This window comes from Pelodiscus sinensis, chromosome 5 (assembly GCF_049634645.1).
Source record: "Pelodiscus sinensis isolate JC-2024 chromosome 5, ASM4963464v1, whole genome shotgun sequence".
Lineage (NCBI taxonomy): Eukaryota > Metazoa > Chordata > Testudines > Trionychidae > Pelodiscus > Pelodiscus sinensis.
The window spans coordinates 123,101,941-123,126,333 of NC_134715.1; the positions used below are offsets into that span (position 1 = coordinate 123,101,941).

At 47.6% G+C, this 24,393-nt stretch overlaps 1 protein-coding gene across 2 annotated transcripts in view; it reads left to right on the plus strand.

The window, feature by feature from the left end:
- The window catches only part of SMYD1 (SET and MYND domain containing 1), a 45,814-nt gene that overhangs the window by 7,925 nt on the left and 13,496 nt on the right, over nt 1-24,393 (plus strand). Inside the window, exons 2-5 of one of the 2 annotated variants that reach the window (XM_006111612.4) lie at nt 11,173-11,349; nt 15,321-15,534; nt 19,735-19,865; nt 23,347-23,385. In XM_006111612.4, the coding sequence (XP_006111674.1) occupies nt 11,173-11,349; nt 15,321-15,534; nt 19,735-19,865; nt 23,347-23,385 (561 nt within the window). The remainder of the gene's footprint in view (nt 1-11,172; nt 11,350-15,320; nt 15,535-19,734; nt 19,866-23,346; nt 23,386-24,393) is intronic. The other variant, XM_006111613.4, reaches the window with a different exon arrangement.

A 24,393-nucleotide genomic window follows, 5' to 3' on the forward strand; every position in this document is an offset into this window, starting at 1 on the left:
TGTGCATCAAGGCCAATCAGGAGGAGATGAGGGGGGGTCAGGAGGGCCATTCAGTCTGGGCCTGAAACTCAAAGAGGGCCTCAAATGTAGACACTTGTTAATTGGAAGCTAGATTTTTCCTCAGTAATGAGTGCATTTGCACAGGAAAAGGCTAGAAAAACATTTGTTAAATAAAAAACATATTCATATTATATCTCACTCTTTTTTGGAGGAGGGGTGCTTTATTTTGCTTTTATGTATGATCACTTTTTATTTTTATTTTGGCTGGGGGCCTCTCTGGATCTCTGAGAGGGCCAGGGCCTGTGTACCTAGACATAGCTTGAGTTTTCAGTTCATTCGTGGTGTAGCTCTGTTTCAGAGAGTGGATGGAAGGGTCCTGAAGGTTCTGAGGCTGACAACAGATGAAAGAAAGAGATTCCCCCCTTTGCTTACACAAAGCAAGTGACCAGGAGAGGCAGCTATAAGGATGCAAGTGCAGAGTAAGATGCATTATGGGTGCGCTACTGCCTCCCTCTGAAGTATCTGACATTGGACACTATCAAAGAGAGGGTGTCAGATTAAACAGACCCTTGACCTATTGTGCTACAACTTCCAATGTGTTTTATGAGGGCCACAGGTGAAGCCTTCGTATGATTAGAGAGGAAAGTCTAAATCTCACCCTTTGAAATGTAAACTGTTAGCTAGTAAACTACAGAGCCAGCTGGCTGCACCTGTTGCGTCCTCTCGACATAAATGTTTCTTGCATGTTAAATGCACTTTCTGGGGACAGCTGTTTTTTCTGAGAAATCTGCCATTGCCAGTCTGTCTGCAGGCATTCCAAGGAGCCTTGTGCAAATGCAAAGGTATAAACTCCCTTGAAATGTGTGGTACATAAGCTAGAGATGTTATTCATTACTTTTTTGGTTTAATAATAGGCTAAAGATGAGCATACGGAGAGGTCAATGACCATTTCTAAATTGCTAACCTTGCCATAGTGCACCTGTTTCTTTGCTAACATCCTGTTATGGTTGTTAATGCTTGTCTTCTGGCTGCATTTGGCTAATATTACAGTCTGCCAACTTCAAATCCTACCTGGATTCAGTAATGTTGCAGTTTTTCAGAATTCTTCATTTCCTGGCCTTGGCTATTGTTTAATATGGCTAGTATACTGTTAGATAGCAGTCACATTGGATTCCAGACATGGCTGCACTTCAGTGCTAGGTAAACAGAGTCCTATGTGTGTTTGTGTTTTTAATGGGGAGAAAGCAATGTTAGCTCCTTTTTTGGGGTCTGATTCTGCTGTCATTGAACCAACAGGCAAACTTCCAGGCCATGTCTATACGAGGAAACTATTTCAAAATTACTACATTTGATTTAATAACTCCTGATTTAACAAATTCAAAATAGTGTGTCCTCACTATGAGGAAGCATCAAAATTAGTTTGAGGCAGGCTCTCTTAATGTGGATGCGCTACCTCGGACTTAGAACCGCAGGAAGCACTAAGGAATAATTATTTCAAAATTACTCTGGGAAGTAGTTATTTTGAAATAGCAGTATTGGAGCATCCACACTGCTGTTATTTCAAAATAACTATTTTGGAATTAGCGTTCTTCCTGATGAAAAGCAGGAGTACAGATTTCGCATTAAGTGGCCCGTTATTTCAAGATAAAGTAATGTGGATGCTCTACTTATAAATTCAACCTAAGGGAGTTATTTCAGAATAAAGTCCTAGTGTAGACCAGGGCCTAGTGTAGACCAGGGCCACTGGGAGCACAGTCAAGCCAGTATGTTGCAGCATTTCAGTCATTGCATATCTAGAACCAGATCCTGCAGATCCTTTGTAATACAGGCAGTCCCCGGGTTACGTACAAGATAGGGACTGTAGGTTTGTTCTTAAGTTGAATTTGTATGTAAGTCGGAACTGGTACATATTGTAGGGGAAACTCTAGCCAAACATTTCTCCAGAACTCAGTTTTATTCTCCCACACCTCACTTCCCTCAGTCCTTATTCTCAAGCTGAGGTGTCTGCTGAGAAAAGCCGCTCCGCGGCTCCCTGGTCTGCTGGAGGGGGGGGGGAGGAGTGCTAGCTTCGCATCTCCCTGGTCTGCTGGGGGGAAGCAGCTAGTGTGGGGTTGCCTCACTCCGTTTGTAAATAGGGATCCGATGTAAGTCGGATCCATGTAACCCGGGGACTGCCTGTACTTGGAATACTGATGCACTAGGGCCAGTACATGCCAAAGCCCCAGGTTAATTCACATGTGTATTTGTATAGATCAAAGTAGCTGTTAAATGTATCAGAGGGTATTTGGTGTTTAAACTTCATGAATAAACTTGTGCATATCCCACAGCAAAATAACCCATCAAACAGGAAGGGGCCTTGTGGAATGCCAGGGAAGAATTTTAACAGAAAAGTGCTAATTTCAAAGCCAGCGGTCATTGTGTGCGGTGATTGGAGGTCAAATACTCTAAATACTTTCATCGTTCTCTGTCATCAAAGGAAAAGCCCCCTGGGTAATGATACTCTTGGCTTCTTCTCTGTGAGAAGACACTGTACCTATAGATTCAAACAAGGATTCTGTATCTCTGAACCGTTTGGGCTCTTGGAGGGAATTATACCAGCTGCAAAGCTCAGAGGCAATCTGGCTACCCTAAGAGACTTTTCCAAAACTGGCAGTTTGTTATATTGCTGCCACCGTTTGAAATAACCATAACTCAACTGAGCGTATCATTTACCTTGCAGGAGGAATAACAGGTAGTTTGATTTAGGGCTTTAATTCGCAATACCGGGTCCCTGCCGCGTGTAGACGCGGTCAGTTAGTCCGGACTTGTAAATTTCAAAAAATGGCGACCGGCTGGGAAGATGCAAATCAAGCGTGGGATATTTAAATCCCGGGCTTGATTTGCATCTTCAAATGCCTACATTAGCCTCCCTAGTTCGAACTAGGGAGCTAGTGTATCATAGAATCATAGAATAATAGGACTGGAAGGGACCTCGAGAGGTCATCGAGTCCAGCCCCCCGCCCTCAAGGCAGGACCAAGCTCCGTCTACACCATCCCTGACAGATGTCTATCTAACCTGTTCTTAAATATCTCCAGAGAGGGAGATTCCACCACCTCCCTTGGCAATTTATTCCAATATTTGACCACCCTGACAGTTAGGAATTTTTTCCTAATGTCCAATCTAAACCTCCCCTGCTGCACTTTAAGCCCATTACTCCTTGTCCTGTCCTCAGTAACCAAGAGGAACAAATTTTCTCCTTCCTCCTTGTGACACCCTTTTAGATATTTGAAAACCGCTATCATGTCCCCCCTTAATCTTCTTTTTTCCAAACTAAACAAGCCCAGTTCATGAAGCCTGGCTTCATAGGTCATGTTCTCTAAACCTTTAATCATTCTTGTCGCTCTTCTCTGTACCCTTTCCAATTTCTCCACATCTTTCTTGAAATGTGGCGCCCAGAACTGGACACAGTACTCCAGCTGAGGCCTAACTAATGCAGAGTAGAGCGGCAGAATGACTTCACGAGTTTTGCTTACAACACACCTGTTGATACAACCTAGAATCATATTTGCTTTTTTTGCAACAGCATCACACTGTTGACTCATATTCAACTTGTGGTCCACTATGACCCCTAGATCCCTTTCCGCCATGCTCCTTCCTAGACAGTCGCTTCCCATCTTGTATGTATGGAACTGATTGTTCCTTCCTAAGTGGAGCACTTTGTATTTCTCTTTATTAAACCTCATCCTGTTTACCTCTGACCATTTCTCTAACTTGCTAAGGTCATTTTGAATTATGTCCCTATCTTCCAAAGAAGTTGCAACCCCACCCAGTTAGGTATCATCTGCAAACTTAATAAGCGTACTCTCTATCCCAATATCTACATCATTGTGAAGATATTGAACAGTACGGGTCCCAAAACAGACCCTTGCGGAACTCCACTTGTTATCCCTTTCCAGCAGGATTTAGCACCGTTAACAACAACTCTCTGACTACGGTTATCCAGCCAATTATGCACCCACCTTATTATGGCCCTATCTAAGTTATATTTGCCTAGTTTATCAATAAGAATATCATGCGAGACCGTATCAAATGCCTTACTAAAGTCTAGGTATATGACATCTACCGCTTCTCCCTTATCCACAAGGCTCGTTATCCTATCAAAGAAAGCTATCAGATTAGTTTGGCATGACTTGTTCTTCACAAACCCATGCTGGCTATTCCCTATCCCTTTATTACCTTCCAAGTGTTTGCATATGATTTCCTTAATTACCTGCTCCATTATTTTCCCTGGGACAGACGTTAAACTGACCGGTCTGTAGTTTCCTGGGTTGTTCTTATTCCCCTTTTTATAGATGGGCACAATATTTGCCCTTTTCCAGTCTTCTGGAATCTAGACACACCCTTAGTTAGTTTACTAAAGATTTGGCTACCAGCATTCTCTTTGGTATAAGGTCTGAGTACCAGTTAATCAGGTACAGTGGCTGGTCTCTTCAAATTTAGAGCAACCTGATGTGGTATGATTTTTGGTGTAAGTGACCAGTTATCACAAAGTCCAGTTTGTCTGCGTGGCAAGAAAGAGTCTAGGGAACTGTCTGTGACTCTATGGCAAGTCTGGTATAATGATCCAGGAGTTCACATTTGTTACTGGCTAGGTGAAATCTGACTATAAACCACACCTCCAGCCTGGGGTGTCTGTCCTGGCTTCTGACAGTTTGCTGTGAGGTGGGTACTCATAGTTTTGAACCTCGCTGGACAGCATGACAATACTGACTCATGAAATTAGTCCAGCTGGAGTCATTGGGGCCACTTTTATTCCCATGAGTTATAATTTTCCATACACAACGACCACACACTTTCCATCTGAATGATGTTTATTTAGCATGGGAAGAATAACTAAAACAAGAGCAAAAATAAAGACTTCGTGGGAGAGCACATTATATGGGTTTCCTCTGCAGCAGGCTGACTCTGAACGCGCAGTGGCAGCTGTGTGTACATGGAGGGGTGTCTTCTCTCCATTTAAAAGCACACTAAACAAAAAAGTAATAACGGAGGCAAGTTCATTAATCACAACATGAATAAGAGTTATAAGGCTCAGACCCCTAATGCATAAAAGTCTATAGAGCACTGACTTGGGGGATGAAAAAATGTGCATTGGTGGAACTTGTTCCATTGATGTTCTTCATATTATCTGTGTTTGAAACAGCAAAACATCACCAGTGCCATGAACACTTTCCGAGACTGGGGGGGGTCTGCATGGATTTCAGTTGATTGCCAGCCATTGACATAGCTGCTGCCTGCCTTTGGGATGGGAAATGGCAGCTGTGTAATAATGTACAGGCAACACTAAACAACAGCCAAGGGCAGAGAATTCTGTGAAAGTGAAAAACTCTTGAACCTTACAGTAATATAGCCAAAATGTAACCAGGACACCAGTATTAATGATCAAAGCAGGGTGTCAGTATTGATTCAAGTGCTGGTTTAACACCCAGGCTATGTCCACCTTGCGCTCTCTTGTGCAAGAACATATGCAAATGAGGTGCAGAGATGAATATCACCATGCCTCATTTGCATACTTAATGAGCCACCATTTTTGCGCAAGGGGCTTTTGCACAAGAAGGAGCAGTCTACACTGCTCCTTCTTGCGCAAAATCTCCCTCTTGTGCAAGAGCCGAAGCGACAGAATGGCTCTTGAGCAAGAGAGGTTTTTTTGCGCAAGAAGGAGCAGTGTAGACTGCTCTTTCTTGTGCAAAAGCCCCTTGTGCAAAAATGGCAGCTCATAAAGCATGCAAATGAGGCACGGCGATATTAATCGCTGCACCTCATTTGCATATGTTCTTGCGCAAGTCTGGGCAGTATTTGTGCTTGTAATCAGAGCCATATCCCCAGTCTAAAATCAAAGACCTAAATCAATGATGGGTATGATGCACTGGAAAGCCGCTCTGTATATTGAAGGTGGGATTCTTGGAGATTCCCTTGTACAGAAGTCAGTTTGGGTTCTGAACTCCCCTGTGTATGAACCAAACTATCTGAGATACTTGTGTGGCTCCCATTATTGTAGCATGAGAGCGTCTCACAACCTTTCGTATTTTTATTTATCCTCACAACACCCCTTTGGTGTAGGGCACTATCTCTGTGCCTCCCCTCCTTTTACTATTTGGCTAGCTAGATCAAAACTAGCTCAGGTATGTCTGTGCCTGCTTTGATTACTGTGTAGACCTCTCCTGAGCATACATCTACACTGCAGCCAGGGGAGTGAATACCAGCTTGGTAGAAGTCCCTACTCTTCTTTAATCTAGGAGCGCACTGGCTAGCGAGAGGAAAGCTAGCGCAGGTCGCTGCACTTCACATACGTGGCTGCAGTGTGGATGTACACTGGATGATTTACCCAGGATCACACAGGGAGTCTGTAGCAGGACAGAAATTGAATCCGTGTTTCTAAAGTTGCAGGTTAGCACCTGAACCACAAGAGACTTCCTTCAGATATCCCAAAGCTGATTGTCAGCACTGTAGCAGAGAGGACAGTTTTGTTTTAGCCATTGCGTGACGTGCCCACTTAATGTCACAGGCTTTTTAAAATTAGTGATTTAATGTTTTAAATCGCTGCCAAACCTGTGTGAACTGGATTAAAAAGTGCATTTGTTTTTCTGGTTCCCACGCCATAAATTATATACAGATTGAACCTCTCTAGTTCAGCACTCTCTGGTCCAGCAACATCCATGGTTCGCCATGATTTTAGTTAGCCAGAAGTTCACTTATCACGGGTATGGCCAAGTTTCCCATGATCCCATAAAGTTTGTTTACTGACACTAGTCCTGGCTTTCAGTGTTCTGTGCTGTTATTTAGCTCTAATTTACCCCTAAATGTCTTTCTAAGAACCCAGTAAGCAGTGGAAGTGTCAGTAATGCTGCTAGACAATATTGACCTCCCATGGTCCGGCAAATTCTCTGGTTCAGCATCCATCAGGTCCCAAGGATGCCAGACTAGAGAAGTTCAATCTGTACTATGTTTCTGGTGGAATAGTCTGTCAGGGTACGTCTACACTACAGTGCTAATTCGAACTAATTTAGTTTGAATTAGTTAATTCGAACTAAGCTAATTCGAACTAACGCGTCTAGAACTAAAAACTAGTTCGAATTAGCGTTTTGCTAATTCGAACTAGCATGTCCACATTGAGTGGACCCTGAACAGGGCTTAAGGATGGCCGGAAGCAGTGCCGGCAGGGCATCAGAGGAGGACTTAGAGCGTGGAGATGCTTTCTCAGGCTAGCCGAGGGCTGCGCTTAAAGGGACCCAACCCCCACCCCGGACAGACAGTTCTCAGGGGTGCCCCGCTTGCAAAGCAGTCCTGGCTTGGAGTGCCCGGAGTGCCCACACTGGGCACATCACAGCACTCGGTCATCAGACCGGCTGCACTTGCCGCAGGCTGCCATCTGGGGAGAGGGGGCAATTGCGGGGCTGCAGGAGAGCTTCCACCCCCAGAAGCCCGCAGAGCCAGCCCAGTCCTCCCCATCGGGGGCTCGTACCCCATTCCTCCCTCACCTCCTTCCACTTACCCTTCCCTACCCCCCTTCCTGATGTACAAAATAAAGATAACGTTGACTCTGTCTTTATTGAACAAAACTGGGGGAGACTGGGAAAAGGAGGTGGGATAGGGGAAGAGAAAGGCTGGGAGAGGGGAGGGCAACTAACATGATCAGGAGTTGGGAACAGGTCCCAGATGAAGCGAGGCTACAGAGACTGGGACTGTTCAGCTTAGAAAAGAGGAGATGGAGCGGGGACAGGATAGAGGTCTTTAAAAGCAGGGGTTGGGTAGAGAGGGTGCATTCAGAAAAGTTCTTCCTGAGTTCCCATAAAGAAGGACTAGAGGACACCAAAGGAAAGGAATGGGTAGCAGGCTTCAAACTAGTAAGAGAAAGTTGTTCTTCACAAAGCAAATAGTTAACCTGTGGAACTCCTTGCTGCAGGAGGCTGTGAAGGCTACAACTAGAACAGAGTTTAAAGGGAAGTGAGATCAAGTCATGGAGGTTGGGTCCATGGAGTGGTATTAGCCAGGGGGTAGGAGTGGTGTCCCTGCCCAAAGTTTGTGGAAGACTGGAGAGGGATGGCACAAGACAAATGGCTTGGTCACTGTCTTCGGTCCATCCCCTCCAGGGTCCCTAGGGTTGGCCGCTGTTGGCAGACAGGCTACTGGGCTAGATGGACCTTTGGTCTGACCCAGTACGGCCATTGTAAGCTCAGGGCTCAGGGTCGGGGGTCTCAGTGGACCCCCTTGATTTTCATGCACACCTGCTCCTGGGTGGCCAGGCTGGCAGCTCTCCTGCCCTATCCGGCCACTTTCCTGTGCCTAGTGCGGAGATCGTGGACGAGGTTCACGATGTCCGCACTAGCCCAGGAAGGTGCTCGCCTCTTGCGGTCCCGGGCAAGCTCCCGGGAGCCGCCAGCCTGGTCCCGGGAAGAGAGGGTGGGCTGGGGGGCATCGGGTGGGTGGCTCTGTGCTGTGCCAGGTGCAGGGTCTGCTGGCTGGGTGCTGGCAGGCTTGCACCTGGCACGGGCACCGTAGCCAGTCCGTGCCCCTTTAAGGGGTCCGGGGCCGGGAGGGGGGCATACGAGTTTCCCTGGTGTTGGCCAGAGTGGCCACCAGGGAAACCTGGGGAGGGCTAGCCTCCCACTAGTTTGAATTAAGGGGCTACACACCCCTTAATTCGAACTAGCTAGTTCGAACTAGGCTTAATCCTCGTAAAATGAGGTTTTCCTAGTTCGAACTAAGCGCTCCGCTAGTTCGATTTAAATTCGAACTAGCGGAGCGCTACTGTAGCGCCTATGAATGTTAGTTCGAACTAACGTCCGTTAGTTTGAACTAACATTGTAGTGTAGACATACCCTTAGGTTTCTATGATATTTTCCTTAGTTCCCAATCTGACCTGTGTTCTGAAAACTTTCAGGCTCCTAATATTTCTTTATGCAGAGGATAATGTCTGCTATGGACCCTAGTAGTCATAAACCTGTTTTTCAAGGACTTGGGCTCTTACAGGAAAGAAAAATGATGTGTTAAACATTAGCCAGGTAGATGGAAGGAGCTACAAATTGTGACAAGCATTAATTACAGAGAGAACATGGTAAATGCTTTATAAACAATGGTAGTCAGTCATATTGCAACTAGTAATACAGGTCCCATGGATTGTCCTAAGAGTGTGCTACAAGTGGTTTATGTTCTAGCCAAGTTCTCTCTGGCTATGTTCAGAGAAATCCTAGGACTCACAGAGCTTAGCCCTCCATAGAGTTACCGCCTGTGCAGGTTTTTCTCAGAATTGTCCCCTTTTTGAAGTAGCTCGCCTTATAAGTCTGTAAACACTGTCTTATGGACTCAGGATCACCCTAACTACCCCATCATCGGTACCTCAGAGGTGGCTGGTGCCTAATTTGTCCTGGGGCTAGCCAGAGCTGAGCTCCAGCACCTCTAGTTTTGGCAATTCATAGACCCCGGCACCTTTGGGCCTGCTGCGTCAGTTAGGAAAGTAAAAAAAAATTCCTGGAGCTTCAGTACCTACTTGCTTCAGCCCTGGAACCTCTTCCATAGAATCATAGAACTAGAAGGGACCTCAAGAGGTCATCGAATCCAGTCCCCTTCCCTCATGGCAGGACCAAGCACTGTCTAGACCATCTCTAATCTGGTCTATCTAACCTGCTCTTAAATATCTCCAGTGATGGAGATTCCACAACCTCCTTATGCAATTTATTCCAGTGTTTAACCACCCTGACAGTTAGGAAGTTTTTCCTAATGTCCAACCTAAACCTCCCTTGCTGCAGTTTAAGCCCATTGCTTCTTGTCCCATCCTCAGAGGCCAAGGAAAACAATTTTTCTCCCTCCTCCTTGTAACACCCTTTTGGATACTTTAAAACCACTATTTTGTCCCCTCTCAGTCATTACAAATTAAGCACTGGAGGTGGCGATACAATGCTACCTCTTGATGAAAATGGGAGATAGAAACTGGTATCCCCAGGAAGGTGGCCAAAATCAGAATTCACTAATGTGGGGAGGACCTTCTTGCAGAAAGAGAAACAGGAATTCCATGGTGAATATCACTGGAGTGGGTAAAGGTGGCAGAAACACAGTTGCAGTAGACAAGACAAGTACTCCTGTCAAGATGGATTTGCTAGCAGCTGCCCCTTATGGGAGGCTGAAGAATCACAGGAATCACTTGCATGAATTCATGGCTGAGGGAAGGTGAGTAAGTTGGAGAGGGAGAAGGAGAGGAAATAAGTGGAGGGTGGGGCCTGGCTAGGGAGCACTCCTAGGTTTTCAACCTCCGCTTGGTCACTATTCATTTGACACACAGGAGAACAAAATTGGGAACACTGGTGAGTGTGTGTCTTGACATGCTGCCAGGGAGCATCCAGAGGACAGGGAGGGAGCCTCATGCCTCCCACTCTTCTTTGCTCCCAATGTGCTGAGAGATTTAAAATTTGTCTCCCACCCCTGCCATGGCACAAGGATGAGGAGGGTGGAAATTAGTGCTACTCTCTTGCCCATGAGAAGCATTCCACATGGAGTCACAGGGAGCTTGGCAGCAGGACTCTCACGCAGGTTTGAGTGCAAGGTATTCTGTTGAATTCAGAGGAGTTACTCTCCAGTTACATCAATGTAAACAGGTCAGAATCAGATCCCTTGCACTGACTGCACAGCACTTTTTTTTTCTTTCTTTCTGGTTCTGCTAAGTGACGGCCTCTCCAAAGGAATTAGAGGCAAATTCTCAGTGCACAGGCAGCTCATGTCTTAACAAGGGCCTACCAGGAAAACAGTGTCCTTTTAGCAATGCTGATACAAACCAGGAGTATGTGCTGGAGGCAGGAGGCTCGGGAGACTGGGAAATGAATTTGTTTGTTCCCTCTTTTAAACAAAAAAAGCTCTTTCACACTCATAGCCCAGGAGAGAGGCAACAGCACTTGGCAAAGACATTGGTTTTAACTGCACTTTGCCTGAAATGTTTATCCTTCCTTCCCAATAGGTCTGTGGAAAATATTGTTCTGCATCATTCCGTTTATTGGGGGTGATGATCTCGTGGCACTGGGACCGTCCTAGGCTATCGTCCCTGGAAACATCTCCATGGAGTCATGGGCCAGCTGGGAAGTTTGGCTCTGGATCTGATGGATTTTACCTTGGTGCTGACGGCTGCTTCCTTTTGTCTTTCTTAGCCTCACTTCCCTGGTCTGTCACACCTGCTTTAAAAGGCAGGAGAAGCTCCACCGCTGTGGCCAGTGTAAGTTTGCCCACTACTGTGATCGCACCTGCCAGAAGGATGCCTGGCTGAACCACAAACATGAGTGCTCTGCCATCAAGGCACATGGGAAAGTGCCCAACGAAAACATCAGGTGTGAGCGACGTTTTGACCGGGCGGGGGGGGGGGGGGCGAGGGGACGACTGCTAAGAGCTGCAGGAGGGCGGGAGTGATGATTTTCGTCTGGCTCCAGAGCAGGCCTGAAAAATGTAAACTTGAGAAGGGGGCTTCCCTTCTGGGGTTTGGAAATCAACAGAGAGCTTAATGCAGCTTTAGACAGGAGTGAAGCCTCCACAAACCGCTGGTTACAAAGAGCTAGGGAGAGCCCAAGGCTCATAGCCCTGGGCCAAAGCCAGCCCCAGTGGCTCCACTGTGCAGGCCCACACCTGGAAGTGGACCATTATGATTGCCAAGTAGGAGTGCTGGAAGATCCCTAGAAGTAGGAGGACCACTGGTGCTGGGACCAGAGCCCTGCCCCCTGCCCTTCTCCCCTGATGCCCTCTACTTAGCCCTGCCCTTGCTCTGCCTTTTCCCACTCCCATTTTGCCTCTTCCACCGAGGCCCTGTCCTCTGCTCACTCCTCCCACCCCCAGTTGCTGTCCAGAAGGCAGGAAAGAAGCGGGAGGGCAGCTATGGCCCCCTGACTACTCCTATTCCAGTGCCCCTGTTGCCCAGTGGCCAGTTTTCAGCCAGTCAAAAAGCAGCATCCAGTCAGAAGGGCTGACCGGATATGGAGGATACTAAAGGTTTGGCTCCAGGAGGGCAGGAAGAACAGCTGCTGCTGCTGGAGAGAGGGAGAACTGGCTCCCAAGGGCCTAGCTCTGGTGGAGAGAGGTAGGTTCTGGCTACACTCCACCTCAGGGAGATCCTGTCTGCCCTTCTCCCCTGTGCTAGTCCCTGGTTCCTGCCTCACTCCAGGGATGGACCCTCTCCCTCCACCCCATTGTGCTTGCTTCCAGCTCCTGCCTTGATCCAAGGAACTGACACCCCATTGGGGATCACAAATATGTTTGGTGCTGGGCTCCCAAAAAGTGAATCCAGTCTTGGCCAACAGACCTAGAGGGTATCACTCCATCCTCTGCCTGCCAAGGCCCTACCTTTCTTTGACTTGCTGTTGTATTTGTCTCACTGTAGTGCCTGGCACCCTTAGCCATGAACCAGGACCCAGCCCCTGAGAACTTACAGTCAAAGTAAGAAACAAAAGGGAGACACCCACAGACCAAAAGGAGAGCAGAAGGAAACAATGAGACACAATTGGTCAGCAAGATAGGCTGCATCTGCCCCCAAAGCATCTCTCTCAGCAGAGCCTTTCAAGCCAAACCCAGACCAAATTGTTTTGTCAGGGGAGAAAGATCCAAGTAGAAATGTTGCTTGTGTCCAAATGGACACCCTGGTTTTGATTCCTGTCAGTCCCGGACTCCAAGCCCCAACATCAGTGATTTGTGACATTCCTTAGGTCATGGGAAGCCACAAGAAACTTTCAAAGACTAGCGGAAATAGGGTGACCAGATGTCCCATTTTTTAAAGGGACAGTCCTGTATTTAAGCCCTCTGCAGATGTCCCTTCTTTTTTAAAAAATAATTGGCAAATTGCCCTGTATTTTCTGTCTCTCCCCTCCCATCAGTACTGGTGGATCCTACAGCTGGTCAGATGCTTGCTCGCCAGTCGCCCAACCACAAGTAGTGAGTGAGTAGCACCAGTGATGATGGTGGTCGGTCAAAGCTGCAGCATCGGGAGCCAGCCAGCCAGTGCAATGTGCCAGTTCTTGGCCAGCAGGCTGCCTCGGGCCCCCACCCCATTTCCAGGCAGCACTGGCTGCTTGCTGCAGTGGCTAAGTGCAGGCAGGCGGTGGCTAAGTTCCATGTCACCTCTGCCTCTGACCCATTGGTCCTTTACATGCTTCGCCTTTCACTGTCCTCTCCCTGCTGTGCCCCCTCAGTCCCGCTGCTCCTCCTTATCCTCCCCTTTCCTGGTGAGGTGCATCCTGCTCCCAGTGCTAGCTTCAGGTTGTTTTGGGCCCCAGCCACTGCACTGTGATCTGTCCTTGCTTGGAAGGACTTTGGGGACCTCTGAGATCTAGGGCCTCTTGGAAACCCTAACCAAATGCCACTCCAGGTTTGTTCTGCTTTGTGTCACTCTGTTCTACCTGTACATTCACTTTGAGGTAAGGGTCTGCTATGTGTCTGTCCCAACCACCTACTGTACAGTGCGGTGTGCACCTCCAACTCTGCATGAGTAACACAGCCAAGGACAGGAAAATCCATTCATTGCTTGGGAAGTTATTGAATGTTTGGAATTGGGGGAGAAGGGGGGGAACAGTCAGCTTAGAGCAGTGGGCAGATCTGGGAATAGCTCTGGCCTTTCACTGGCCCCCACCCAATACACTGGGGAATGTGCTACGGAAAGTTTGTCCTTCCAACAGCAAGGCTGACAGCTCTCGCCATCCAGAAAATAACAAACATTTCTGAAGCAAAGCAAGCTAATCTCCCCTTGAAATAAAACATTAAAAGGGCAGGTTGGCTTCAGCGAGAGCATGGAATTGCCACCTGCTTTCCCTGGATTTAGTCCATGCCTCACTGCAGTTCCTTCACTTATCAGACTAGCTATCAATAGCATCAGTATAAAAATACCCCTTTCTGATACATGAGACTGAGAGGGATTGTTAGCAAGTGGCATGCAAAGCTCCAGGGGTGAGCAGTCACTTGGAGGGAGCTGGCATTGGAGTGTGTGTTGCCAGCCACCCATATGATTGTTCAGTGTGGTACAAGCAGAAGGAGGATGGAGACCACCTTGCCACTTTTAAACTAACTTACTAGCAGTTGCAATTATGCACATCGTCCACCCACAGGCCTGTGGAGCTCGGAGTGTATTATCCTGGGATGGTTCCTCTAAATAGGGGGTCCACCCTTTATGGGGTGCCCCCTATGCTGCCACTGGCTCTGGGAGCTCTGTCAGGCCGTCCATTCTGCCAGGGTGGTACTAGATATATGGTGGAGTGGAGAGTGCGGGTGATGAATCAGAAGGTGCCACGCCTCTGTAGAGGAAGGGCAGACTAGTGGTTAGAGTGATGGCTGGCAACGCAGGTTCAGTTCTCTGCTCTTGCGCTGTGACCTTGGACAAGTCACCTAGTCTATCTCAGTTCTCCATCTGTAAAATGGGGATACAGGTTGGACCTCCCTCTTCCAGTACCCTTGGGACCTGACTAGTCCTGGATGAGGGCTTTTACTGAGGTCATTTCTGACTCCGCTGCCGAGCTCCCGGCTGGCTCCCTCCCTGCCGCCAGCCTCAGTGCAGGGCTTCCTGGCTCTGCCGGGCAGCTCGGTTGCAGCGCTCTGGGCTTCCAGCCCCGCTGCGGCATGCTGGGCCCCTGGCCTTGCTGGGTAGCCCTATGGCTTCGTGATAGGCTCTCAGCCTCGCAGGCAGCTCACTACCAGCAGCCTGCTGCCCTGTCAGCCTGCAGGGCTCCCAGCCGCCAGCTCTTCACTGAGACTTTCTGGTCCTGGAACATCCATGGCCCTGTCAGACCACAGATGTTGCAGGACCAGAGAGTCCCGCTTTAGGGAGGTTCAATCTGTAATAGCCTCCTGCTCCGTACACTAGGTGGATGTATGCTTTAAAGAGTGAGAGGTGCTCAGAGGGCAAGGTAAGCACTGTAGCTAGAGCCACAAGTTGATACATTTCATACCATGTTTTAAAAATGAAAAAAAAAATTACTGAACTCCTGGGTTGAAGAGTTTTGCGCTTTACAACCCACAACTAGGGAGAGGATGGGAACAACAGGGAAGTCTCAACCCTGCTCTGCTTTAAGATTCTGCATTGTTTTCCTTCCGTGCTTTGAAAGGCATTTTCAGTTGTATTAACAGCAACCTGCAAAGGGAGCCAGCAGCCATGGATTCAACTAATTCCAGATGAGAAATTCATCGAGGCCAAATACAACTCCTGCTTTTCCCTAATGAAGTGTGATGGCCTCCATTCGGGCCCTGCTGCCTTGCTGGGCCTGGGTTTGATTGTCTGTGGATTGCACTAGCACGCTGGAATTTCCTAACAATCTTCTGTATTGGCCAGGCTGGCAGCCCGCATCATGTGGCGGATAGAGAGAGAGGGAGGTGGTCTTACGGAGGGCTGCTTGGTCTCCATTGATGACTTGCAGAACCACGTGGAAAACTTTGGAGAAGAGGAGAAGACAGAGCTGAGGGTCGACGTGGAGAGTTTCCTCAACTTCTGGCCGGCCCAGAGCCAGCAGTTTGGCATGCAGTACATCTCTCACATATTCGGAGTGGTATGTCAGCCTCCTGGGAGAACAAAGCGAGAGCTATTGATAATGGGGTGATGCTGAGTTCACAAAGAACGTTGAAAATGTGCCACTGGCTCCTGTAGCCAATTAATTCATTTTATCATCCATTTATCGCTGTGCTATGAGGTGCAATGTGTATGCTATTGCATGTATAATCAATGGATGTAGGTGTAAGCTGCAGGATTATAGCAGTGTAAGACTGATGAGTGTTTAGGAAAGGTGTGTGGGTTAGATATAGAAGTAAAGCATGGCTGAAATGCAAGGCCTATAGGCTGAGGCCTGTAAGATTTTTGCTTATGTAACCCTTCTGCTAGGCCTGGTTAATAGCAGTAAGGGCCGGGTTCAGTACCTAGGGGTCCCCTCCCAACAACATAAAGCAACACCGGCTCGAGCCCCCACCCAGTGACCTGGGAAATCTTACACACACCTCTGGGTGCCTCAAAAAGGCAATTCTTCCCCTCTCGCAAGCACAGAGCCTTGGTATAGCAGCAAATCTTTAATAGCATGAGGTAACTGACATCAGCATTAAATTGGGAAAACACCACAACTAGGATTCATAGACCAAACTATGAGCAAAGACCCACCCCAGCCCAGAATCACCCTAAGTCCCCAAAAGTCCAACACCCCAAAAGTCTTGATAGAGAGTCCAACACCCCAAAAGTCACCTGGGTGGAATGGGGGAGGCAGGGGATTGATAAGGGGCACCTTACATGATCTGAGGCCGACGGCCCCACCTCTCCATAAGGGTTCTGCTGCAGCCTTTAATGCAAGCCACTCTGCCACCGCTCCACCAGCAGTCCCACCGGTTGTTCCCACCAGCCGCTCCGCTGGCCGCCTGCCGCCCTCCTACAGCTTAGCAATATAGCTTTAGGCTCCCCCGCAGCACTCAGCGAGTTCAGGTCTTAGTAAAATTTTAGCTCTTTAGTGATTTCAGCCCATAGTCGGGGAGCCTCAGTGCCGGTGCACCATTGGCCCAACATGAATTCAGCTCAGCAGCCTGTAACTAGACTCCTAATGGAGTCAAAATTAGCTCTGATATTCCACAGTGGAGAGAGGAGAGGGTGCAGTTGGGCTACGTCTACACTGGCAGCTTCTTGTGGAAGAACAGTCGTTCTTCCGCAAAAACTTGCCGGCTGTCTACACTGCACGAGTGTTCTTCCAGAAGTAAATTTACAGTATAGTGTTGTAAAATAGGGCTTTTTCCGGAAGAGTTATTCCTCTCCCCATGAGGAATAAGCCCTCTTGCGCAAGAGCTCTTCCAGAAGAGTCCAGTGTAGACAGGCACCATGAATTTCTTGTTCAAGAAGCCCCTATGGTTAAAATGGCCATCAGAGCTTTCTTGCGCAAGAGAGCGTCCACACTGCCATGGATGCTCTTGCACAAAAGCACATGGCAGTGTAGACGCTCTCTTGCGGAAGAGTTTTTGCACAAGAACTGTTCTGCAAAAGAGTTCTTGTGCAAGAAGCTGCCAGTGTAGATTTAGCCTTGGTGTTTCAGGCCCTCGGGGGCGGGGACGGGGCTGGGGGCAGAGGCGGGGGCGGGGGCGGAGGTGGCGGCTGCCACCAGGTACCAATACCTGTGGGTATGTCTACACTACCCCGCTAGTTCGAACTAGCGGGGTAATGTAGGCATACTGCACTTGCAAATGAAGCCCGGGATTTGAATTTCCCGGGCTTCATTTGCATAAGCCGGGCGCCGCCATTTTTAAATCCCGGCTGGTTCGAACCCCGTGCCCCGTGTAGCCGCACGGCACGGGGTTCGAACCAGCCGGGATTTAAAAATTGCGGCGCCCGGCTTATGCAAATGAAGCCCGGGAAATTCAAATCCCGGGCTTCATTTGCAAGTGCGGTATGCCTACATTACCCCGCTAGTTTGAACTAGCGGGGTAGTGTAGACATACCCAGAGAGACTGGGAATCCCACAGCGGCCAAAGTGACCATTTGGGCTGATGTGAGCTCATACTAGGTGGGGTGAGAGTGCCCAGGGCCGGACTAAGGGGTGGGCGAGCCGGGCAGCTGCGCGGGGTGCCAACTGATGGGGGGTGCCTGATGGCAGCTGTAAGGGGTGCCCGGCGCCCCTTATAGCTGCCATCAGGCACTGCACGCCCGGCTCCTGGCGGGCTGCAGTGGCCGCCCAGGGCAGGGGCCGCGTTAAACCCTGCAGTGCCTTTCCCCCCGCAGCCGCAGGGCCCTGCACAGCTAGGCACACTAGCGGTCGTGGCCAGGCAGCGCATGTGCCGTGTGCCCGCCCGCGTACCCCAGGGGTGGGCTCACACATGAGCTGTGCACCCGAAGGCGGGCCCACGTGCCATGCGCCTAGGGCGTCACCGCCCGTCTGGGGTCCCGGGGCACCAAAATGGCTCAGGCCGGCCCGGGTGTGCCTATGCAAACAAAATCAGCCCCTGCAGTCTTGCACTACTCGCCACAATTCACCACCAGATGTCAGAGTAGAGCTTATCCTGACCATGCTTACACTTAGCTAAATGCAGGACAATGTAGCACTTTAAAGACTAACAAGATGGTTAGCTAAACTGGGCCATAAAACTTCTTACAGGCCATAAAACTTCTTACAGGTACTGTCCTGTTGCAATCCTGCCAGCTCTTTAAGTAGCTCCCTGCTGGCTTTTGCTGCAGCTCAGCCTGCTCTTGCCATAGCTGCACACTGGGGCGCACCTGTTTACTTTCACCTCTGGATCACCTCCTCCCCTGCCCTCCTGCTTGCTGGCAGGCCGCACCAATCAGCTCCTTCTCTCCCATCTGCTGTGGATCAGCTGTTCAACATGGACAGGAGGAGCTGGGAGGGGAAGGGCAGAGCAAGGGTGAGGCTCACTCTGGGGAAGAAGTGGAATGGGGCAGGGTGGCGGCCAATTGGGGGTGGGAAGAGGCAGTGGGGCCTTATGAGAAGTGGGTGGGTGCAGGGCCTACGCTGGATTAGGCATTTGAGCACCCCCCGGGCAATGAGAAAGTTGGCCCCTGGGGACCTCAGTGACCAGGTATGGCTCTGACTCTCTGCCTGGCTTTGGTACTGGTGAGAGTTGACATGAGGTTGATGTAACATACTCCAGCTGGTGACAGTTCCAAAAAAACATTTCCAGCTATGGCCAGTTGGACAAAGTATGCCCCGTGATCCCTTCTCCCTGTACCAGGGGCTAATGGGATGGTTGCATTAGACCTGACTATGCTGGCTCTCAGCCTGCTGGAGGAATCCCCAGCTAGGGGGAAGGAGCCAGTCTCTGCTATCTCTATGCTGCTCTAGCAAAGGGAACCTGGTCCAATGGATTGGAGCAAAGCCAGGAATAATGAAGTCCAGAATCCCTCTTACCTCTGCTAACTTCTGGACCACGCTCTGCTTATCATTGGCTGGAGGATAGCGTCAGGGAGGCCAGGAAAGGAAATGGAATTGTTAGTAGTGGAGTGAATGATTTCCTAGTGAACAGTTCATTTCACAAATTTCCCCTCAATGTCTGCCTGCAAATTGTCTGAGAACAAATTACTTTTCGTGTCACTTAAATTCGTGTAATTTTGTCACTGAAATTAGTATAACTAGTGAATAATGACTGTAAACAATTCTTAGTCTGTCGGTCATTTGGGCATTACCAGGATGAAATAGACTAAATTCATTGCAAATTGAGTTTGTTTTGTTTGGATACATCGGTCACATGGCATCGGTGTGTTCTCAGATTGGGTGGGTGTAGTCAGTAGATTTAGGTTGATACAGACAGTCTCACAAATTTGAAATTTGTTTCCTGTGACTGTTCTTCACAAATCATTTAAACTTCCCTTTTCCCAGGAGACTCATTTGCTAGAATATTTGCAGAAAGTGAACCAGAAGGAGCTTGAACACACTCAAACCAACAGCATTTAAAAATGCAAATAAGTTTTAGCAGACAGATCATGCAGTCTCTCTTCCCGAGTTCTGCATTGTGAGTTTCCTAGTGCTTTGGCCAGGCGAAAGGGTGTTGTTTCTAGCACTGCCTCTGTCTGTCTGTCTCTTTGAAGGCTTGGAGCACAGAAAACACATTTTAGGAAGACTCATTGGAAAATATTCCAAAATCTAGGGTGCTATTTGAGTCTCATTGAAGTCAATGACAAAACACCCAATTACATTGAGTTCAGCAAGGCCAAGATTTCACCATTATTCTCCTCCTCTAATATATATACTTTTTGCCTATATTTTGGGGACTAGATAAACTGCAATGGCTTCACCCTGAGTGACCAAAGGGGACTGCAGGCTGTCGGTGTGGGCATCTTCCCCAATCTCTGCCTGGTGAACCATGACTGTTGGCCTAACAGCACGGTGATATTCAACAACGGCAAGTGAGTACGTTTCCATTCTAAGGGGCTTGGCAGGGAAGGGAGGACATCTGTCCCAGTGCTTGATTCGTTCCCCAGATCTGGTTCCAAGCCTTGCCTGGGGCACCCGGGAAAGTCCCTTGGCTTCCTCTTTTGTTCACGGAAAACAAAATGGTGACACAAGAAAGCCAGACTCCTTTGTGGTGAGCTGCAGAGCTGCTGCTTTTCTCCTTTTTTTGTTCCTATTGCTTTTTGGTACACAAAACAAGTACGCCAAATGCAACTAACAGGCCTGGTCCAAAGACACTGACATTATTTTCAGTTTCCACTGATTTTAGTAGGCTTTGGAGCAGGCCCATCACACTGAAATGGAGTAAAATAGTAACAAGACATACAGGTTATAGATAGGTTATATAAGGCTCCATTTATAAATAATTTATGAACAGTTACTGGATGATTATCATAAAGCAATTGTTAGATGAGTCCAGGTCAATAGGTTGCTTGTAACTGTGGCTTATAACCACATATCATACCTTGATGAGTTTATAACCATCTACAACACAAATTGCTCATGACTCCGGCATGCTGATAACATCTTGTAATCTTGTAACATCTTGTTTACCCCTAATAAACTATTTATAATTGGAACCTTGATATAATTCGAGATTGTGTGTGAATTGAAACCATGAAAATATGGGTCTGAGTACCCACAGTTCCTCTTGAGGTCACCTGACAAATATAGCAGAGACCGAAAGGGATTGTGCAAGCTTCAATGGGAAACACGGTGCCGACAGACCAGTTGGGTAGGGCTGGTAGGTTGCCAGCTGCCAGTACATTTGTCCATCCAAGTCAATTGGAGAGGTGTGTGTTCAGCACCTCTTGGGATCAGGCTTGAAGATTTTAATGTACATGGAAGGCCATATCCTCAGCTGGTGTGGATGGGCATTGCTTCATTGACTTATACTGACCAGCTGCAGATCTTGCACAGGGTGTATAAATCCAAGCAAAAAGTGCTGTCACTTTCATTGAAATAAGAAAACCTCAGAACATCTGCATCGATCAAAGGCGTTAAATTAAATGTTGGGCCTCAATCAATCAGCCCAACAGTGTTCCCTTAATTATCTGCCTTATGTACCCAAACTCCTACTGGAAGCATTAGGAGTGCCAGGAATCAGGCTATCATCCTCCAAGCATCTACTGACCATTCAAGTTTTTAGACTCACCAGTGGGGAAGGAGGAAAGAGCAAGAACTGTTAGATTTGGGGAGACAGGGCCTGATCCAAAGATTCTTGGAGTCAATGGGAGACTTTCCACTTGTTTCATGGTGATGGGACCATATAGGAATATAGATAGATAAACAAAGTAGAGAAGTCAACAACTTTGACATCTGCTCTTGGCTCTTTGGCAGGTCTGTAGAAGAGTTACTGATAGTTTTGTTTATTTGACAATGTATTTAGTTTATATGTTTATGCCCTCTCTCCTTCTCCCCCCATTCTCTTATTGACTTTAAACCATTTGGGTTTTTTTAAGGCATTTCAGTTCCCCTTCACTATGTACTGCACACCATGCATGGGTTACTTGCAGTGTTATCTGTCATGCCAAATGTTTGCCTTCAAAAGCTGAAGAACATTTTGAGCTGCATTCTAAACTCAGATGCGTGGCAAACAGTGGCCTGTCTTTTTAGGACTCCACTATTGTGCACACACCCTAAATACCCCAAATGAGGGTACCTGATGCGTTATTTCTTTAAACTGTGGCAGGAAGAGGGCTGGGGTGTTTTGAGGCAGCAACTCATCAAGGAAACAAAGAAAGAGTAGATTTCAGGATCACACTGGTTTTCTGCTTCTAATAAAGTTTCCTTATTGAGAGGTAGAAAAAAGTGACTCCTTGTGTCATTATTTGCCATTACCACATAACATTGCTGCACAGACCTGGGCTGCACACTACAGATCTATCCAGGGCCTGGGTTGCAGGAACTTTTCCTCTCTGCTCCCAAGATGGTAGTGCAGCCTCTCTATGCTGGCTACTCCAGCCACAGCTGTGGAACTAGCTTCCACACTGCCTGTATCCCAAGAATCCATGTGATAGCTGATCCAGTGGTCTCCCCTCACTCTGCTCCCAAACACTGACTGTCCAGTCCTGGGCCAGGACTCCTTCTGGAGCTGGCTTCTGCCAGGCACAGGGGAAATGGATTTGCTTTATGGGCTTGCCAGAGCCTGCCCCTCTGTATTGTGGAGTCAGTGAAGTTCTGCTGCAGACAAGGTCTCCTGGTCCCCCATGTTCTGGGATGTGCGGAGGAAGGAGTCGCTCCAAAATGTTTAAGTGCACTAGCAATCGGTTACAGAAACTCATATCGCAGCTCACCACACATCTGAGCTTAGACTCTGCTCCTTTGTTTTGAACATTGCTGTTTCACAAGTGTCCTGAGGCCTTTTACTATCTGAACTCTAGATTTCCAGAGCTCGGTGTGGTGTGAGTTGGAGGACTCAGAACAGTGCTTAGGAAACAAGTGTTCATAAGGCAAACCAAGGGGCATTGCTGGCAGCTTTAGCTGAGTTTCAGAATTAACTTCCCTGGAAAACGTGGAGGGGTTTTCTTCAGGAAAAGTCATACATTTTAAGATAGTTTAAATCATGACTTCACAGATGATTCATTATCTGGTTAGTTACTGTTCTCCCAAATCCTTTGTCAAAGAAAGCAGCCAGACACTGGTATTCTCCAGCTCTCTATGCACAGTTTTTTCCCCCAATGAATTTACCAAGACTTGCAAAGTGGGTAAACATGTAATCAAATAGACTGTTCTGGACATCGGCTGACCGCTTGGGGAGTCAGGAAGGACCACTCTCCACCCCTCTCGCAGTTGGTCAGGTGCATGTAGAGGTTTCTTGTCTTACTCTGAAAAAGATAATAGGTAATGGAGCCTGAAAGTCAATGGGTATTTTGCCATTATCTTTAATGGGGCTGATCAGGTATGGTCAGTTCCATGTTTCTAACAAGCGGGCCTGATTTTCCTTTCATGTTGATTTAAGCCACTGTCAGTCTAATGGTGTTGATGGAGTCATTGATGATTTACTGAGAAAAATCAGAACCGTTTTTTCCATAATGTTGCAAAACATGAGTCTCTCTGATCCAGTGACTGAGGTTTCCTGTATATGTCCAGTTCCTAGCATGCCACACCTGCGCCTGGCTAGACTAACTGCAGACAGAGCTGATCTCTTCAGAATATCACAATTTCCCCCTTCATGCTTACATGCAGATCGCTCCTTAAATCCTAGTGCCAGGACAGGTGGCAGCTGAAACTGCCACAGGCCACCAATTCTGTTCCAGTAGCTGCAGAGTGACAGAGGAGTGTTATATCGCTTTAGACTCCATACTGCAGCTGGATTTGTGTCTGTCCCCTGGACCTTGAGCAGCTCCTGTTCCATTTACTATATGTGCTGACTCCATATTGCTTGTGCTGTACATGTGACCCGTGTAAACTGCAGATGTTTGTTTTGTCTTTCAGTCATGAGGCTGTAAGATCAATGTTCCACACACAGATGAGGTGGGTTGGTCTTGTAAGCATAATCCTCCCCCTTTGACCTTTACCCCTCACCTCCTGTATTAACTGGCAGCCACAAGTGACAATGATAATGAGATTTTAAGCTGCCTCGGTGTGTGGACAGTTTCACTCTCCTTCAGTCTTGGAATGTAAAGGGTTTTTTTCCCCCCATGTGTAAAACCTCACTAAACCCAAAGCCTCCCTTTGTAACCTCTGCATTTTGTGGTAGTTTTAAAAAAAAAAGCTGACACTCTTCCGTATGCTCAGACCTGCCACTTGATAATGCCCTCTCTGTCTCTTCCTTCCTTCCTTCCTTCCTTCCTTCCTCTGACCTCCCTCCACAGTTCCCGTCTGCATTCTTTTCACTCCTGTCCTCTCAACTGCAGCAAGAGCATGAAAGTCCAACAAGGTCTCGCTAACCCTGGCCAGTCCCAAATAATTGCAATAAAACCCGATTTATTACGAGATGACAAGTGATTGCATTACTGACAAACTAAATACTCTGTGTTTCCTTGTAACAAAAAGTTCCTTCTGGATGCACTGACTACACTGAGATTTAAATGTCTCCCACGTTTACCTTTACAGTTTTTCCTGTTTTGCCTTTTCGTTATGCCTCTGTTACCTGTTCAAAATATATTTCTCTCTGGTGGGTTTTAAAGGATTTCTAAAGGTGTATTTTAATTTTTTTTTAATTCTTATTGCACTTGATCTATTGCAATGTTTTGTTGGAAGGGGCACTGTTTTAACATTTATGGTCCAGAATTTTAACATGTAAACTAGTATAGCTCCATTGATTTCAATACAATCTTCATCCAAAACAAGTAGGCAGTTGTCCTAAATTAGAACTGAAATATTTTAAATGACTTTCACTATTAATTACAACAAGCAGCTCTGTGGCACCTTAGCCCTGGTCTACACTAAGGAATTATTTTGAAATAACCCCCTCTTAGATCCAATTTATAAGTGGGGTGTCCACACTACAAAGCCCATTATTTCAAAATAGTGAGCCAC